Source organism: Balaenoptera ricei, chromosome 11 (genome assembly GCF_028023285.1).
Source record: "Balaenoptera ricei isolate mBalRic1 chromosome 11, mBalRic1.hap2, whole genome shotgun sequence".
Taxonomy (NCBI): Eukaryota; Metazoa; Chordata; class Mammalia; order Artiodactyla; family Balaenopteridae; genus Balaenoptera; species Balaenoptera ricei.
In genome coordinates this window covers 76,015,522-76,034,938 of record NC_082649.1, presented here as the reverse complement: position 1 = coordinate 76,034,938, position 19,417 = coordinate 76,015,522, and the positions used below count along the sequence as shown (strand labels likewise).

General features: G+C 51.9%; 1 protein-coding gene across 2 annotated transcripts in view; it reads left to right on the top strand.

Annotated features, from left to right (window-relative positions):
* Positions 1–7,625: 7,625 nt before the first annotated feature.
* Positions 7,626–19,417, top strand: part of FAM107A (family with sequence similarity 107 member A) — an 82,598-nt gene continuing 70,806 nt past the window's right edge. For both annotated transcript variants that reach the window (XM_059940064.1, XM_059940061.1), the window contains exon 1: positions 7,626–8,103. Coding sequence is in view for 1 of the 2 variants with exons in the window: in XM_059940061.1 (XP_059796044.1) it covers positions 8,080–8,103 (24 nt within the window). In the remaining variant the exon portion in view is untranslated. The remainder of the gene's footprint in view (positions 8,104–19,417) is intronic.

The following is a 19,417-nucleotide window of genomic DNA, read 5'->3' as shown; positions in this document are numbered from 1 at the left end:
CTTGATGATTTTGAACGAACTTTCCCACCCTTTGATGTGCCACATTTCGCCTGGGGTGGAAATGGTCTAGACTGAGTCTGCTCGGCCACAAGTTCCAACAGGTTGGTGACGGCTTTGAGCACCTGGTTAGGCAGCTAGAAAGGAGGTCGGCTTCATAGGGATTACTTTTAGGTGTGAAAGAATCCTTGGCTCCCAGTGTGAGGTGTAAGATCCACGGGAACAGAGACAGCCAGAGGACCAGACGCAGAGAACACGGTCTTCACCTGCTGTTTGAATGAGGGCTGGAGAAAATCCGGAGCTGGAGACGGGGAGGAAGCAAGGAGATCTGAGAAAGGCTGGAAGGAACAGCCAGACTGAAAGGCTTCGGGGGAAACAGCCTGGCTGTCTCTGTGTGGGTTCCCTCGGGAGCAGCCCCAAGATAAGTCTTCGAGTGCAGGTCGTTTATTTGGGAAGTGATTCTAGAAAACACCCATAGCAGATGGGAAAGTAAGACAGGAGAGAGAAGGCAGCCAAGAAGGGGTGTGTTGTTGACTCAGCTACTGCTGTGGGTGAGTGGAACTTAATCCCACGGGGAACCCATAGGAATCGGTGTAGGACACACACCTCAGAGATCTCAGTCAGAGGTGAGGGAGCTGGGGTACTTATACACCAGCTCCCATCGGCCATCATTGGAGGGCTGCTGGTGTTGGGGCTGATGTGAATTCCTGGGCCCTTCTAGTCTGACCTATGTGGGAAAGAGCGGCCTTCTTGCCTTTGCAGAGAGTCCTTGGCCGAGAGATGTCAATACCAGCTGCTGGAGGCCACTGAAGTGGTGAGGCCCAAAGGATATGGTGGTAAGACCCAGCCTGGGGTCTCTGAGAAGGGCGGGGCACAGGGGGCAGACCAAATCCTGGGAGGGGGCATGGGAGCAGAAAACACTGGTACTCGGGCTCCTGGAGTGTGTACTAGGGAGACTGCAAGGCTCGTGGAGAAGATGCCCAGGCCCCAAGTGCCAACGCCCCGAGCAGGGGGACAGCAGAGGCTGAGGTCCTGTGCACTCCGCTGGCATGGGGCTCACAGTTACCAAGCTCTGGGGACAGGCAGGGCTTCAAGAGGGCCTGGGGTAGAGAAGCACAGAGTGTGGGAACCTGTGACAGGGGCCATGGCAGGCTGGGACAGGGGCTGCAGTCGCCTGGGGTCAAGATACATGATGAGGGCCGGCTAAGAGGGCTGTGAGCAGGCTTGCCTGCGGAAGTCAGCAGAAGGCGTCCAGCCAGCCACCCCGCCGATTCCATGACCCCCTCCGCCCCCAAGCACAGTAGCTCACTCTCAGGGGAGAGTTTGCTGGCAGCCCCCCCGCCCCGACCACTTACACAGACCCCCACATCCATGTAATGCCTGACGGCACTGGGAGCAAGTGGATTTGCTCCGTTCCTCCCTTTTTGTTCCAAGTGGCAGGACCCTCCTCCCACACCTGACATGCTGACAAAGGGCTGCCCCCGAACCCCAGTGCCCTTCCTTCCTGACCCCCAGGACCAGGGGGTGGGGGGAGGGTGCTTCTGAAGGCCCTGGACCCTGACCAAGCCCCTCAGTTTCTCTTAGCTGACTCACTTCTATTCTAATGGGTAGCTACACATCGCAGGCAGCATGGCCGGACGGAAAGGCTGGCCCGGCTCTGAGCGCTGGCCCTGCTACCCGCTAGCTGGACACGAGCAGGTCACGTCACCTCTCTGAGCCACAGTTCTCCTTTGAGAAATGGGGGGAGGGTATCAGTCTCTCAGGGGCTTGTGGACATTAAATAAGATAAAATAGCCACATCACCAGAAGTCAAAGAAGAAAATATGTATATAAGATGTTTGGGAAAACATCTGGCCAGATACCCTCTCTGGGGATGAAGGTGCAGGCAGTTTCCATTATTACCATACACTACTTCTGTATTTTGGATTTTTTTTCTTTAAAACAAGCAAAAATACCTTATAAAATTAAAAGAGAACCAAAAAGACTGCTAAAGTGAGTTCATAGCCAGGAACAGGGCTAGGCAGAGCTCTCAGCAGGGGCCACTCTTTAATTTATTTATTTATTTATTTATTTATGGCTGTGTTGGGTCTTCGTTTCTGTGCGAGGGCTTTCTCTAGTTGCGGCAAGTGGGGGCCACTCTTCATCGCGGTGCGCGGGCCTCTCCTTATCGCGGCCTCTCTTGCGGAGCACAGGCTCCAGTCACACAGGCTCAGTAATTGTGGCTCACGGGCCCAGTCGCTCCGCGGCATGTGGGATCTTCCCAGACCAGGGCTCGAACCCGTGTCCCCTGCATTGGCAGGCAGATTCTCAACCACTGCGCCACCAGGGAAGCCCAGGGGCCACTCTTTAAAAAGGACCACCTGGTTGTGGTACTTTTTTAGAAGCTGCATCGCACAACACTTCAAAGAAGGAAGAAAATGTCAATGGGGGGACTTCCCTGGTGGCACAGCGGTTAAGACTCTGCACTCCCAATGCAGGGGGCCCAGGTTCGATCCCTGGTCAGGGAACTAGATCCCACCTGCATGCCACAACTAAGAGTTCACATGCCACAACTAAGAAGCCAGCGAGTTGCAACTGAGAGTCCGCATGCAGCAGCTAAAAAAGATCCAGCGTGCCACAACTAAGGAGCCCGTGTGCCGCAACTAAGGAGACGGCAAGCCGCAACTAAGGAGCCCACCAGCTGCAACTAAGACCCAGGCAACCAATAAATAAATAAAATAAATATTAAAAGAAAAGAAAACGTCAACAGGATGAATCAGGGAATCGGGGAAGGGTCTCCTGGAGATGGGGAGCTTGGAAGGGCAGCACAGTGAGAAGGTTGGTGCCCCACCCGTGTCCTCTCTCCCAGCTTGTGCTGAGACTGGTCAGTCTGCACTCTTCTTGGGAGAACTGCCCTTGGGCTCCTCGAAACTTCTTTGCTCCCAGGTGCAAAGAAGAAAGGCCAGGGGGCTTCCCTGGTGGCACAGTGGTTGAGAATCCACCTGCCAATGCAGGGCACATGGGTTTGATCCCTGGTCCGGGAAGATCCCACATGCCACGGAGCAACTAAGCCCATGTGCCACAACTACCGAGCCTGCGTTCTAGAGCCTGCGAGCCACGACTACTGAGCCTGTGCTCTAGAGCCTGTGAGCCACAATTACTGAGCCCGCACGCCTAGAGCCTATGCTCCGCAACAAAAGAAGCCACCACAATGAGAAGCCTGCGCACTGAAACGAAGAGTAGCCCCTGCTCACTGCAACTAGAGAAAAGCCCGCGTGCAGCAAGGAAGACCAACGCAGCCAAAAATAAATTAATTAATTTAAAAAAAAAAAAAAAGAAGAGAGGCCAGGAAGTGCCAGAGTTCACATCAGCCCGGGATCGTCCATAGCTAATGACTGCCTGGCTGGGAATGTGAAAGCCCAGCTTCTGGTCTTGGGGCAGGACAACCACGAGGCGTAATTTATACTCCAGAGTTCCCCGTGGACTCAAATTGAAGCTGGGACTTTGCCTGGAAGCGTCCCTTTGCTCAGTTGCTTCCACTTCCACATCCTGCTCCCCCATTCCCTTACCTGTGTCCCCTCAGGGGCCAGTCCTTAATAAATCACCTGCATGAGATCCTCATCCTAAAGTTAGCTTCTGGGGGACCCATCCTAGGAGAGGCAGTGGGCATGGCCAGCTGGATGGGCCTGAGCACAGGCCTGGACTGAGAGACAAGACCACCCTGCCTGCAGGAAATGTCCTTAAACGTCACTTCTCGAGGCCACCCTGGGCCTCGCTGGGGCGGGCATCACAAAGTGGCAAACACCCATCAGACTCTCAACGTCATCTTCAGGGCACTGTGGCCACTGTGGGGACCCCCAAGTCAGTTTGAGATTGGGGCAGGACAGAGAGTCCAGAAAAAGCAGCTGTAGAGAGTTGAGTCTGTAACGCTGAGTCTATTACCCACTAAGAGCCAGTTTCCTCACTCAGCAAAAAGTTATTGCTCACCTGCTATGTGTCAGGAACTGGGTACTTACTGGGGATACCTTGGTGAAGAAAACCAGGCACGGCTCCTGCTCGTAGCCTAGGAGGCACACAGATCGAGGCAACATGGCTTGATAAGGACTATGTTGGGGGAAAGATTGCAGGAGCAGGGAAGGCACCCTGGAGCAGGCAGCAAACACGGTGAGGCTTGGGGTGTGTCCGAGTTCCCCGGGCAGAGGGGAGGGAGGGGTGTGCCAGGTGAAGCAAGAGCATGAACCAGGCCTGCAAGGGGCAGAGAGTGGGACCCAAGGGCTGAGCGGCAGGGCTGAGTGCCCAAAGGACCCGTGGGCTTGGCCAAAGGGTCTCAGACTTTGCCCAGGAGCCTTGGGGACACAGTGAGAGATTTAAGCTGGGGTCGACATGATCGGATTTGCAGTTTTTAAGAAATTCCTCCTGGCTGATGTATGGAGAAGGGAGTGGAGGCAGGAAGGCCAGTGAGGAAGCTGCTGTATCATCCAGGGAGAGAGGGTGGTGGCTTGGCCAGGAGACAGGATGGAAAAAGGGGACCAGTCTCAGGGATATTCAGGAAGCAAAATGGACAAGACTTGGGGACTTTCTCATCATCGGGGTGGACAAGCCTTCAGGAGTCTCTGCAAGGTACTCATGACCTCGGAATTTGGGTCTTATATTTCCCTACCCCCTGCCCCGCAACATGCCACTGCTCTCCTGCTGGGATGAGGATGGGGCCGTGAGGGGAGGGCGTGTATCTGTTCCCTAAGCCACAGAGTGGTCTTTCCAGTAGCTGTAATTCTGATCCTCGCCGGTAGGTGGCAGCCCAAGATAGAAAGGGAAGGGTGGTAAGGTTTCCCTGCGGTCACCTTGTTCTTGGGAAAGGTGTTGTGCTTAGTGGACTGGTTACCTGGGACTTACCAATGGGCAGTGGACTTAACACCACTTTCATTAGCAGCGTCATAATAGTAGTACCTGACTTCTATGGAGAATTGCTGTTGTCCAAATATGCTCTGCACAGAGCTTTACATGAATTACCTCATTTCATCCTCACAGCCCCTTGGGGTGGGGATCCTTGTTATTCCTTTAACACATGAGGAAAATGAGGCTCAGAGAGGTCAAGTGACTTGTCCAAAGTCACACAGCCAAGGAGCCTCAGAATAAAGATTGGAATTCCAGTCTATCTCTATCACTATAGGAAACAGACTCCTGTTCAGAAACACTTGCCCTAAAACTACTCTGAGGTAAACACTGTTTCCTGTCCCCCTGTACCCTTCCCCCTTTTACTCCCCCTCCCCTTCCTCCTCCTCCTGCATGCCTCTGAAGACATTTGAAAACTGCTCAGAACTTCTGAGTTAAGAGTCTCACCGTCTACCATCATTTTTTGGGAATGATGGAGAGGGGTGGGTTTGAGAGATTTGGAACTCCTCTTTTCAAAACGCTCCCACATTTTGCAGTTCTTGCTTTTCTCCACAAGGTTGTGGGTCAGGAAGGAGCAGAAGTTTATCCCCGTTTTGCAGATTAAGAAAGAGAAGCTAAGAGCTGTGCCCAGGCCACACAGTGAGACCAGGCAAAGCTGGATCTGGAACAGCTAGTCTTGACCCTTCACCACCAACCGTCATTCCATAAATCATGTGTGTCTGTATTCCAAGCATCTCCCCGGTGTCAGGCCCTGAGCTGGGCTCCGGGGCCACAACCCCCATTCCTCCTACCCATGGCACAGGGTCCAAAGGTTGCATTTCAGACCCACATCCTGCCAGGAGCTGGGCTTCAGACCTTCAGCCAATCAAGGCCTCCAGTCAGGCAGGCTTTCAGTGTGGCTTGTAAGCTATATTTCAGCAGGACTCCAAGCAGATGGGGAAAAATTAATAAATATGTAAAATTCCTTTTCTCTCTTCCCATCCCATCAAGAGCCAAGCCAGTGGATAATTATGGATGGCTGACAAAGGAGTTTGATCTTCAGGGTTGACTTATGGCATTTTTACTGCTCTGGCTGACTGCTAATTTAGTCACTGCTCTTTCCAATTTTGTGGATGCTCTCCTTACTGCAGGAAATCAGAAACTGTACCCAGCCATGATTGGATCAGGGAGAAAAGGAACGGGGAGCAACTGAGGCAGGGGCTGGACCCGGAGAAGCAGCAGAAGGAAGAAACCACACTTTTGTTTGGCTGGAGGAGGCAAAGGTGTTGGGGGAAATACAGCAACAACAATAACAGTATTGATAATTGCCATACAGGGAGCACCTGTGGTGAGTCAGGGCTGTGTTAAGCATTCTACATACTTAGACTATTTCATCTAATCCTCCATCATTTATTTATCTGCTCCACCAGTATTTACTGAGTGACTGCAACATGCCAAGCGCTATTCTAGACCCAGGGGGTAAACTGATGAACAAGACAGACCAGGTCCCAGCCTTTGTGGAGCTGCCATTCAGGTAGGGAAAACAAACAATAAACACAGAAATAGGATCATTTCAGTTTCTGACAAGTGCTATAATCAATAATAAACAGAGAGCCCAGGAGGCTACTTTGTAATAGGGAATCAGGGAAGGCTTCTCTGAGGAGGTGGCAATTGAGCCTGAAGGATAAAGAGGAAAGAATCATGCAAAGATCAAAAAATGGAGTCAGGGAGAGAGATGGGAAACATTTCAGGCAGAGAGAGCAGCAAGTGCAAAGGTCCTGAGGTGAAGGGGAAAGTGGTAAGACCAGGAACTGTCAGGGAGATAGGGGTGTGGGAAACGAGGCCCAAGAGGCAAGCAAGACTTGATAAATCAGACCTCATGGACCAGGGGGGATTCCATTCTATGGCCAAAGTTGGATATAGAATCCCTAATCCTTGACTCTTCACCACCAACTGCCATTTCATAAATCATCTGTGTCATAAATCATCACTGCACCAGGCACTGTGCTGGAGGAAAGGGAAGGGTGCCAGGGTTTCCTCACCCACCCAGCTCTTGGGAAAGGGTATTGTGCTTAATCAAACTGCTTACCCGGGACTTGCCGGCAGGCAGTGGGTTAATCATTGGTATTATTAACAGCAGTATCTAAAGTCCATGGAGAATTGTTGTCCTCCGAATCCTCTGTTCAGAGCTTTACGTGAATTACCTCATTTCACCCTCACAGCCCCACTGGGTGGGACCACTGTCATTCCGCTTTGGTCAAGAGGAAGATTTATAAAGCAGGGAATGACGGGATCTGATTTAAGCTGTAACAAGAGGATGGCTTCAGCTGCACCCACCTTCCCTTCTAGCCCTCAGAGCAGCCCCGTGCGCTATGGTTATCTGACCCCACGCACGCAGGTGAACCTGTGGCTCAGAGGTCAAATCACGTGAGGAACAGAGCTGCGACTCCAGGCCGAGGTGACTCCAGCCTGAATCCTGCTCCAAGCTGGCGACAAGCAGAGGGGAAGGGGTGGAAGTGAGGAGGAGGGTGACTGCGGGGGCACGCTGAGAGCTTGGCTCCCAGCCTGGAAGCCGGCCTCCAGATATTTTCCTGGCCTGAGCCCAGACCAGCCGCCCTACCTGGACGGCCGCCCCAGTGAATGAAGTGTTCTGCTCGCAGCGTCTCTGCTCGGGGAGAACCCCGGCCCCGAGTGTCTCCTGAGATCAATTATTAATGGGCCTGAGCAGCCTGAAGGTCACATCCCCACACAAGCCCGCCCGAGCCCCCGCCCCGGCCGCCCCAGGCAGCCTCCACCGTCTGGGCCTGTCTGCTGTCAAGAAGGTCAAGGCCTGCCCGCCGGGCCGCCAGAGGTCACCCGCCTGCCCGAGCTGCCGGCTGCAGAGGGCAGAGGACCGCTCTGCTTCTCCCCGACCCCGGCTGCCTCAGTGTCCCCTCCTGAGAGGGGCAGGGGTGCAGGAGGTGAGGCGCCACAGGGACCCCAGGGGGGCATGTGGCCGCCCGGGGACACTGGGCCCCTCGGTCAGGATCAATCACCCTAAGCCTGTCTGAGGAGCTGCCGGCTTAGGAGCTGCTGTGAAAGCCGCCTTTGTGCCTGAGGAGAATGAGCCGCCGGAGGACGGGGGGCGCTGACCCAGGAAACCCCTCGGGCCCCGGCTCCTGAGACAGCACCGCAGGGAGGACCCCAGCCGGGCCCCCAAGGCCCGCGCAGGTCTGGCGCCCGCTTCGTGCCATGGGAGCTGCCCAGGGGAAGAAGGTAGGAGCCCCTGAGGGTCCTGCTGGGGCCCTGGACACGGGAAGGGAGGCTGCATCAGCCAGGTGGGAGCCCTCACCCACCGCCCGCCGGCTCCCTGGAGCCTCAGCCGGGCACTGCCCGCCGGCCTCCCTCCCTGAGCTCACAGCTAAGATTTGCATCTAGAAACCTGGCTGAGGCTCAGGGCAAGGCTGGAGTCTGATCTCTCCATCTCTGAAACAGACCTGGGCTGCCCAGCCTCTCAGGCTCCCTGGTCTTCTACACACACACCTCTTTACTGCCCTGCATACAGTCTCCCTGACCCCCCCTACCCGAGCGCCAGGGGGGCCTGGCCCAGGTGGGTGCAGGGGCAAGAGAAAAAATAACGATCATTGTAATTAAGTTGGCCAACCAATTGCTACCAGATGTAAGGCCTTAGACAAGTTATTGACGATTTCTGTAACTCAGCTCCTTATCTGTGAAGTGAGGACAATAGTAGTCACGACCTCAGAGGCTTGTCGTGAGAATTAAAAGAATCATGTAAAGTGTTTGAAAGAGTGCCTAGCACATAGTGGGCTATATACAAGCTCTAATCTGTTGTTAATAGAATTCTCTTCATATTATTATCCATCACCTTCTAAGTCTGGCATCTCCACTGGGAAGGGGGTGGTTATAGATAGCACAGCCAGTGCGGCATTTCTGAAAATGAGGTCTGTAGACCCCCTGCCTCAGCGTTAGAGATGGGGTGTCGGGGGGGTCTTGTTAAACAGTCACCTTCTCAGGGCACACCCAGACCTCCCAGGTCCGAGCCTCTGGGGACGGAAGGGGAATCTGAGTTTATTCACCAGCTCCCAGGGGATTCTGGTACATGCTCACAGCCTACACTGGCCGGGACTGCAATCCCAGGTCCCACCTCCTCCTCCTACTTACTGCAGTGAGGAACTAAGCCCCTCTGGATCCCAGCTTCTCACCTATAAAGTGGGGCTGGTACCCATCTCATGGGAGGTTCCGTGAGATAATGCCGGTAAAGTACTTATCACGCTGTCTGACACCCAGAGGGCCCGATACACAGAGGCGCTAATCCTCAGCCAACCCGTGATGACCTATTACATTAAAGGCAGGGAACAAAGGCTCAGAGGCAAGACGTGATTTCTTAGCCAGGGTCATGCAGCTAGTGGGGAAAAGGGCAGGATTTTAATTCCCTTCTGCTTGACTCCAAACTTTCTGCCAACCCAGCCCATCCCACATTTTTTAAATTTGAAGAAAAACACATAATGGATTTCATGGAGGAAGCACTCTGGACCTCAGTTTCTCCATTTGCAAAATGGGAGTGTTGGGCGAGATAACCCCTAGGGACCTCCTAGTGCTGGCCTCTGCTTCCCACCTCCCTTTGTTTCACATGCAGAGTCGGGCCTGGAATCTCCTGCCTTCCCTCAGCATTCCCAACAGCCTTACCCTAAAAGCTTGATATTCTGGGGCCGTCGCTCCCCCCTGCAATGCTCACTTCTGCCTGCAGGGGTCAGTGTGGGTCACCTGCCGTCAGGGCAGGTCGATGATCTGACACAACCACTGGGAGTCCTAGAGCTGCCTTCCCAGCCAAGCCTTGAGCCCTGGCCCCAACCAATCCCCTCTTTCAGGAACATTCTTCCTCTCCCAGAGGAGAATGAGCTCAGCCTCTAGATCCTATCTGTGCTGAATATGAAGGCAGGGAGTCATCTTGGAAGCCAGCTTCCCAGGCCTAGAAAAGACCCTAACAAGGTCTAGCCCAGGAATGGGAAAGTATAGCTCATGTACTACCTCTCCCTATTTCTTCATCCGTGGCAGACATCACAATCAATCCCTGCACACTTTCCCACTAAGTCTAGACAGCTTCAGAGTCCTTCTCAACACAGCATCCCAGGACTCCCATACCGGTCAGTCAGAACTCGTCCCAGGTTGAAAGCCAAACCTATTCCTGGGCCAAGCCCTTCTCCTGCCCAGGGAAAGCCCTCCCAGGGAGAAGGCAGCAGGGTACAGTGACTGGGAACATGATCTATAGAGTCAGACAGGCCTGAGTCAGTCCCTCCACATCCTCTGTAACCTTGAACAAGTCACCGCACCTCTCTGAGTCTCAGATTCTACCTTAGTAAACAAAAGATAATAATCCTCCTCAGATTATCGTAAAACCTAAATGATGTCATGCCTGGGACAAAACAGGCACTCAGTCCATGTTGTCTCTCCCTGAATTGGATCCTGTCATACCTGTGTCCTCTTCTGAGCCTCACAACCCTTCCTTTGAGCCAATGAGGGCATCAATATCACACCCAATGGCAGATGTAAAAGCTGAAACCCAGCAAATGTGCTTCCCCCAGCTGGTCAGTGGTGAGCCAGCCTGGAGCAAAGGCTGTGAGCAAGCCCAGGGCAGGCCCCCTCTGGAGAGTCCTCCATCTGTGGACCGACCCCACCCAACCACCAACATGCCCACCTCTCTCTCTCTTTCTGGAGGCAACAGCCCCACTGGTCTTTGTGTGATGTGTAACAGGCCTGCTATGTGGAATATAATCCTCATTACCCATGCATTTATTCTCCCATTGGCTTGTCCCATAAAGTTCACCCTAGTGTCCTCAGGAGATCCCCAGACCCCCTCCCACAGTTATGGCTTAATCATAGTCATAGCATAACAGCTCTGGAAAACCCTTGGTGATGTGGCGCAATCCCCTCCCCGTTGAACAGCTGGGAAGACTGAGGCCAGAGAGAGGAAGGACTTGCACAGGGCCATGCAGCCAGGACCAGGGCATTTCTGCAATGCCTGGCAGCTCCAGGCATACAGAGAGGCCATGGAGCTCCTACCCCAGCACCATGGAGAGGGGACGGAGCTGCACCTTGGAGATGGTTCCTGCCCACTAAATGCACTCTCTCCTGGTACCTAACTCTATTCACTGCTTCTTCATTCTCTCCGGCCCCAGCCTTCCGCAGTAGACTATTAAGTGGGTACCTGCTGCCCTGTGCTGAGAACTGAGCCAGGGATGGAAAGGGATGGTCCCTGCCCTCGCAGCCTTCTCTGTTAGTTGGGGAGACTGACAGGCAGGCAAATAATGATAGGTGGGAACAGCCCATGTGACAGTAGAGATGGGGCTGACTGGTCAGATGAGCGTCAGGACCATCTCCAGCTGCAGCGCGGGGACTGGGTGTGAGGACTCCAGGTTGGAGACGGCTGCTGAAATCCCCGTGACTTGGATTTCACTTACAATGCTGTCTGCTGCAAGGAGTGGAAAACCCAACCCCACCTGGTCGAAACAATAAGGAAATGTACTGGGTTCCCTAAGTGGAAATCCAATGGCTCAGTAATGTCTCCAGGACTTTTTCTAGAAACCCACAGCCAAGGTTTTCTTGAATTTCATTGGCTCAAATTGTCACATGCCCATTCCTAAAGCAGCCCTTGTCCCCTGGGGAATGCCAAGGGCACTGGCTTCGCCTGGAATCCTGAACCTGCTGCTGGCAAAGGATGGAAGTGGAACCATATGATTGGTTGAGGCCAACCAGAGACCCCTTGGGGCTGGAGATCAATCCCCCAATGTCATCCCCCCAAAACTCAATGTGAGAGGGGAAGATGGATGCTGGGCATTTGATCATAATGCCCCACCCAGAGGGAGAGGTGATGGTGGTGTCTCTGACCACGGTGTAAACAGAGAGAATGGGAAGAAATTGAAAAGTTTGAGGGTGAGGCAGAAAGAGTGCTGGACCAAGAGTCAAAACACAGACATTGCTGCTTCTATTCATCCTGGGCAAGTTATGAACTTCCCTTGAACTCAGCATTTTTTAATCTACAGAGTAGGTACCCAAGCCACACTCAAGATTTTTGCAAGGATCAAATGAAGGCATTTTCAATACATGGAAGCAATGTATCTAACTGTTTGGAACATTCCAGAAGCTGCAAACATTGGCCAGTTGGGCATGCGTTGATTCTAGAGAGATGAGTGCAGGCAACATGTCCTGGATGGAGCCTTGTTTTAAGTCCTTGTGACAGTGAGGTGGCAGGTCCTTGGGCAGCAAGGGGTCCAGGAAAAGCAACTCCCACAGGCCTCAGACACCCCTGGAGGGCTTGGACACTTAGCACTCTCTGAAATATTTCTCCAAACTCAGCACCACCCAGGGTTTTCACTTCCCTGAACGACTCTGTTGATGTTTGCCAAGATGCTCAGTGCTTTGCATTCATCTTCATTAGAAGAAAGTTTCCTTGGCTGAAACAAAAGGGAAAAAATATGGGAGAGATGGCTAAATTTGATAAATGGCCTGGAAGGGAGTGTTCGTTCTTACAGAGCCCAAAAGGCACACATCTGGCAGGGCTCCACCGGCTCCCCAAACAATTATCCCCACCAATGATGGAAGGGTCCCCCCGGCCCCGGCCCCAGGGAGGGTTCCTGCTCACCAGCCCCCAGCTGAGCAGGGCAGGAGGACCGTGTTAGGAGGCCCTTGCCATCCGCACAAACCCATCGCCCCCTCTCTGCCCGCCGCCTCAGGCTGCTTCTCTGGGTGGGAAGGAGGCCAAGCGCCCCACTACTCAGCACCATGGGGAGTCCACCACTGGGTTCCCAAAGGACTCAGAATGGGAGGCTTGAGGACAAGAGGAGAGGGTTGTCGGGAGGCCCTCTCCTCACCCCCAACGAAACAGAGGTCTGCTCCTGGCTGAGCCCTGACCTCCCAGCATCCCTCCAGCCTCTCAGGCTTCACTCACACCAGCGGCTGCCTGGAAGGCCCTCCCAACTGCTCTCCACACATCCAGCCCTTCCCTGAGTTCCAGGTCCAGCACCTGCCCACCTGCTCTTGTAAGTGTTCTTAGGGCCGGTGTGTGTGGAGGTCCGACTGCACACCTGACAGACATTCCATCACAAGGTGTGAAGGAAGATGAGGAGGCGGAGGGATAGCAGCTTCTGAGCACCGACCCCGCCAGCCCCCATGCTAGGTGCTTTCACATGCTTCCCTCCAGCCCTCCCAGCCCAGCAAGGCAGAGGCTGCCATGCCCACGTCATGGTTGAGCGACACCCAAGGATTCATCGCCCTGGGCAGCAGAAAGGGGCATTTGAAGGCAGGCGGAGTGACCTTTGGAAGCAGGAAAAGGGCACAGTTTTCCTGTCCCCCAGGGCCACCTAATGGAGCTTTAATTCTCCTCTGCCCCTGGCTTCCCCAAGCTGGGTTCAAGAATTGCCTGAACAGATGTACAGGGTGGGCACTGCACAAAAGCAATGAGTGTATGGGTTCGTAGGGATGGAAATCCATCTCCCCTTCTGCCGGTGGAGGCTTGTGCACAGGCCCTGGTTAGGTCTGCCTAGAGGCAGGAGTGTTGTAATTATACAACACCATCACTTAAAGCCCTTCAATCACCTTTTCCAAGACTGAAACTTTCCCTGTGTGTCTTTACAGCTGGAAGTCAGCTTGGGAGGGGAAGACATTGAAGCAGAAAGAAAGAAAGATGCCAGCTCAGGTGACACTTCTTCTAGGAAGCCTTCCCTACATGGACCTCAAATGTCCACACAGGACAAAGGGCTTAGATAAGCAGGGAAAGGGGCAAGCTTGTCTCAGAGCTGCGTTTGCATAACTAGGTCCGCATGTTTTACTAAACCTGGAGGATTAGCAGGGGTAGCTAGGAAGGGGCCAGGGAGATCAGAAGAGAATAAAGCTCCTGCGGGGACCCCATTGCACCACTGCTCTCCTGTAGACTAGGACAAACGCTTTAGGCTCTCAAAGCTCTCTCTACTGCACTGACCACTGTTGCAATTTCATACTTAGTTCTATGATTTATCCCTGAGGGAAGGGAGATTGAGTGTAATGTTTGACTCCCCACTGTGTCCCCAGTACCTAGCACATAGTAGATGCTCAACAAACTGAGGAAGGAAGGGAAGGAGAGAGGGAGTCTGGGTCCTCATGGAAGTGACTTGAGGGTGGGGTTGAGGGCCAGGCTCACGGAGGATCCACACAGAACCTCGGGCTGGTGGGAAGGACACGGCCTGGGTCCCTCCACTCTTCCCACACGTCCCCTCCTTTCCTTCCAATGGTTTTAAGCCTCTGACCCAAATTCCCGGATTCCCCACCCCACTTCCACCTGCCCACCACACACACACATACACACACACACACAGAGACTTTCCACCTGCACAGTTTCCTGGCCAAATGCAAAATCCCTCATTGACTGTTCATCATTCACTCAACAAATGTTGACTGGGCACCTACTGGGTCCCAGGGTCCCAGGCACCAGAGATCAGTGAACAGGACTCAGGCCCTGCCCTAGGGGTGCACAACCCAGCAGGAGAGAAATGAGTCACCAGCAATGACAGGGCCGGTGCCGGGTGCTCTGATGAGGGGAACACGGAGGACCCAGGGCACAGGAGGGGGGCCACAAAGAGCGGGGAGCAGTCAGGGAAGCTCCTGCTGGCCTTTAGATTCCTCCCACATGCACCAAAGCTAAGGGCTTGCGAAAACTTCACACAGCACAGCTGGACCTTGGTCTACGCCTGCAAGAGGGACTGAACCCACCCCGAATGGTTCCGAAGCCTAAGGAGTCCCAACTCCTCTCAGGACTCCAACCTTCTCATCTGTAAAATAGGCACTTCCTGAAGAAAAATAAGAAAGCTTTCCAATAACTGAACTCCCACAGAATCCTCACAACAGAGGTATGGATGCCCTTATTTCACCAAGGGGAAAATCCAGATACAGGGAGGGTGAATTCACTGCTCAAGTTCACACAGCCAGCAAGTGCCAGAGCTGGGCCTTGAACCCAGATCCTCTGGCTCTTCAGCCCACGTTCTCATCGACTTGTTTTTTGCGCGTCAGGATGAAACTGCACCTCCAACCAGAATAAATCTTCACCTTGCGGGTAGAGTTACTAGCCAGTGGTGGCTCCAGTCCCGCTGAGAGCAGCAACAGAAGGGCCTTAAAGTTCAGAAGAGTTTAATTTCCATCATGAAAGGGCTCGGAGGTGGGGCAGGAGGGACCAAATCAAAAGGCAGCTTTTGAGAAGGCAGAAGCCCAAAAGCAGCTCCCTCGCTGGGGCCCAGGGATCTGCTTTCAGAACATTGTGTCTCCTAAGCTGACATGAACGAGGGGCTTTGTTTAAGCGAGAGATCAGATCTCAGGCCTGGGGCAGAGGGAAAGGGCGAGGAGCTGGAGCTTTTCTTCTTCATCTAAAATCTGAGAGGAGCCAAAAACAATCAGCGAGGCTGCCCCAGGGAAGCCAAGAGAGGCTGGCTGGGTCTTGGTGACATCCTGCTCCCAAGGAAACTCAGGATGGGCCCGGGGGCATCCCACAAGGGATGTCACACCCAGAACCTGTGGAACTCAGCCAGAAACCAGGAGGTGGCTGCTGTTTTGAGGGATCACCCTGCAGGTTTTCCTTATGCACTTGAGCTCTTGGGAACACTTTAGGGGCGTTTTGGGGTGTACGATGGGGCAAACGTTCATGGGGAGTCCTGCCATCCGGTCAGCATTTGTAAAGGTCCCATGGAGACTCTAATCACAACCAGACACTGGGAAGTGACATATTGGTTTCCCAGGGCCGGGTGGCTGAAAACAGCAGAAGTGTATTCTCTCACAGTCCTGGAGGCTGGAAGCCTGAAATCAAGGTGTCGGAAGAGCCGTGCTTCCCCTGAAGGCTCTGGAGGAGACTCTTCTCTGCCTTTTGGCCTCGGGTGTGGCCGGCAACCCCTGTCATTCCTTGGCTTGTAGATGCATCGCTCCAGAGTCAGCTGCCGTTGTCACATGGCGTTCTCCTCGTGTGTCTGTCTGTGTCTCTTCTCCTCTTCCTAAAAGGACACTAGTTGTATCAGCTCAGGGCCCACCCTCATTTTAACTTGATTACGTCTTCAAAGACCCCGTTTCCAAATAAGATGACATTCACAGGTACAGGGGCTAGGGTTTCAACATATCTTTTGGGGGGGACACAATTCAACCCATAACTGTGACCCTCACCTCACTGGACCCCCGGACCTCTTCTTAGCCACCTGAAGTCACGTGTCACTCTCGCTGGAGCCTGTTCATTCTCTCCTGGCTGCTCTTCCAGGGACTGCAGTTCATTTTAGAACCCATTCACTGCAGTGGCTTCCCACGTGGGAGACCCAGAGCAATCCATTTCGATTCAGAATCTGATCCTCTGTTCTCCTGAGTAAAACTCTTCAAGAGCAGTTACAAGGAAATCCACAGCCACTGGGCCCTCGGTGGCCTCCCTCGGGCCTGGCCTCCTGAGACGCTCGCTCTCACTCACTCCGCTTCAGCCACACTGCACTGTACGCGTTTCTCCAACAAGCCAAGCTCTTCCCCACCTCAGAGCCTCTGTCTCTGCTGTTCCCTCCACCTCCTTCAGGTTTCATCTCACAGAGGCTGTCCCTGACCCCTCCAGCTAAACTACCCCTATCGTGGTCCCCAGTCCTACAGTCGCTTCACAGAACTTACCTGGCTATTTCTTTAACTGTTTCATATCAGGCTTTCCCAAGCAGCGTGTCAGCTCCATGAGGGCAGGAACCTTCCGTCACTCCCTCTGGATGCTAGGTGACATACACTAGGCATGAGTGAATGAATGAATGAATGAATGAATCCATAGCTACCCTCCAGGGAACTCACGAGTATTTCCTGAGTATCTGTCCACTCTGAGCCAGAGGCTGCCTCAGGCCCGGGATATGGAGGAGAGCCCAGCCCAGTCCCAGGGCCACGGTCGGCCCAGGGAGACAGAGAGTGCAGGCCGCACTGAATGGCTGACCAACAAGAAATAGAAAAAGGAGCCCTTCACACAGGCCTTCACCATCCACTGCCAGAAAATCGAAAATTCAAATTGTAGCGTCTGCCATACTATGGTTGGATGTCAACATGGAGATGGCCCCAGGGACCACTGCCTCCTCCTGACGTCTTGGCACCCCTCTCCCACCACCGTAAGCCCTCTACCTCTAACAGCCCTGGAGCAAAGGAAGAAAGAGCAGGTCCTCAACACGATGGAGGTGTAGTTTCTGCCCCCCAGCGGGTTTGGGACTTACATTGGTGCTCAAACTCCATGAGGGGATCAAGAGGAAACTCTCAGGCGTGCAGGGAAGAGTGTCCTGAGAGCTCCCGCTCCCAGGCACATCGCTGACAAGAGCAAGTCTGGCACATGGCCTTGCTCATTGCAGCGCATCACGTCAGTTGGCCCGGCCAGGCCTGATCTGGGAGCCACAGCCTTCCTATGTTTAGAAGCCCCTGTTTGGGGAACCATACCCATATACTGTAAATCCTTAGGCCTGGGAGTTCTTTCAAGCAGGCCCTTCCCGAGAACACCCAGCCTCAGCCCTTGCCCTCAGGAGTCCCCAGGTGAGGTCACACCTGAGATTAGTTCTTGTCTTTCTTCCAGAATCCCTCTTGGGTCCTTTTATATAACAGGATTCGGTCTTTCCTGGGAAGATAGTATGGAATGAACTGGTCCTTGCATAATATCTGTCACATTCTTCCTCAAAGATGATTTTTGGATAGGTAAACAAATTTTTTTATTATAATCAAGTTTTAAAAATTATTTTGATTAAATATTAAGTAACAGCAAAAGACTGTTTGGAAAACATGCATATATGAGGTATAACAAAGCATGACCCACGAACACGCGTGTATCTAACCACTAGCTAAAGAAAAAAGCGGCCAGCCATTACCTGGGAAGACCCCAGGCCTCTGCCCATGTTTCCCCTGCTTTCCCCTCTCAGAGGACACCTCTTTCCCTCCCAGACATCATCACAGAATCCCTAAGTTCTAGACTGTTGAGATTCCAGCTTTGCATAAATGGGATGGGCGTGTTTGCCTGTAATCTGTTTTTTTCATTTACTGTATGTTCCTGAGATTGATGCACTTTGCTGTGTGCATCTGTAAGGTATTTGCCAGGTTACATCGTGTGCCATTGTTTAAATATGCCACAATCATCTATCCACACTGCTGTTGGTGGACACTTGGCTTGTTCCCAGAACATCTGCCATTACAAAAAATGTTCCTGTGAACAATGTTCTCGCATGTCTCAGTGTGCCCATGTGTCTCTCAGGTGTGGATCTAGAAGTAGGGTCAGTGAATCTGAGAGCACACACATTCTCACCTGCCAAAGCTTTACCTCTACCCTTAGGGTCTCCGCTGGGCCTGAGAATTAAATCAACCTAAAAAAGAATAACAGGAAAAAAGTTTAAGGATTTTTACACGTACATGGGAGTCCCCATAGGAAAATGAAGACTCCAAAAATGGATAGGTCCAAGTGCTTATATACCTGGTTGAACAAAGAATAGCAATTGTGGAAAAGTAACTGAAATAAAAGGGGGAGGGGTGGCACTAAGGGAAAATAAGAGTTATTTTAACAAGATCTGTTTGTACAGATTTCTCTTGCCCTCAATTCCCTGTCTCTGGTGATAAGAATGTTTCTTTCCTCCTGGTATAAGAAAGGCATCTTTCACAAGGGAGTTTTATCTCCTGCTTTCAGGAAGAAAAGGAGAGGTCAGAGGGCCCTTCTCACATCTGCTGTTTTTCAAGTGTCTTTAGCTCAGAATAATCCTTATGCCAAAGTAGCATATTTTGGGGGCATATTCTGCCACACTTCGCATGTTTACAAAATAAAGCCAAGCTGGTTATAGCAAATTACACTCCTACCAGCAGTATATAAGTGTTCAGTTACCCCCCATCTTTACCAATATTTTCTATTTTTCAAGCTTTTTAATTTTTGTGAACCTGGTGGGTGTATACTGGTATCTCATTATCGCTTTCTTTTTAAAAAATAGCAAGTTTGATTTAAAAGATGTATTTAGAAAGCTATAAATTTTTTTCAAGCACTCATGAGCATTTATAAACATTGACCACATTCTACATTACAAAAAAAATCCAGATACCAAAGAATCATACACATCAGAGTATACATTTACAACATCTTTAGACCTGAATGATAATGAAAATACTATATATCAAAATGTGTGGGATGCAGGTAAAATAGAATTGAAGGAGAAGTTTATAGTTTTAAGTGCAGACAGAAAAGAAGGCTGATGTTTAATGAGCTAAATGTCAAAGTTAAGAAGTTGGTAAAATAACAACAGAACCAATCCAGAGAACATAGAAGTAATGAGAAAATAAAAATAAGAGCAGAAACTAAAGAAGTGGAAAACAAATATATGATAATGAAGATCAATAGGGCCAAAAGCTGGTTCTTTAAAAAAGACAGTAGAGAATGATATGGCTGACTTTATGCCCGTACATTTTTAAACTTTCTAGAAACATCTAAAAAATATTGTTGAACAAAATTGGCTTAAGGAGAAATAAAAAACCTGAATAGTTAATAACACTTAAAGAAAATAAATCATCAGTTAATCTTCCACAAAGGCACCATCAG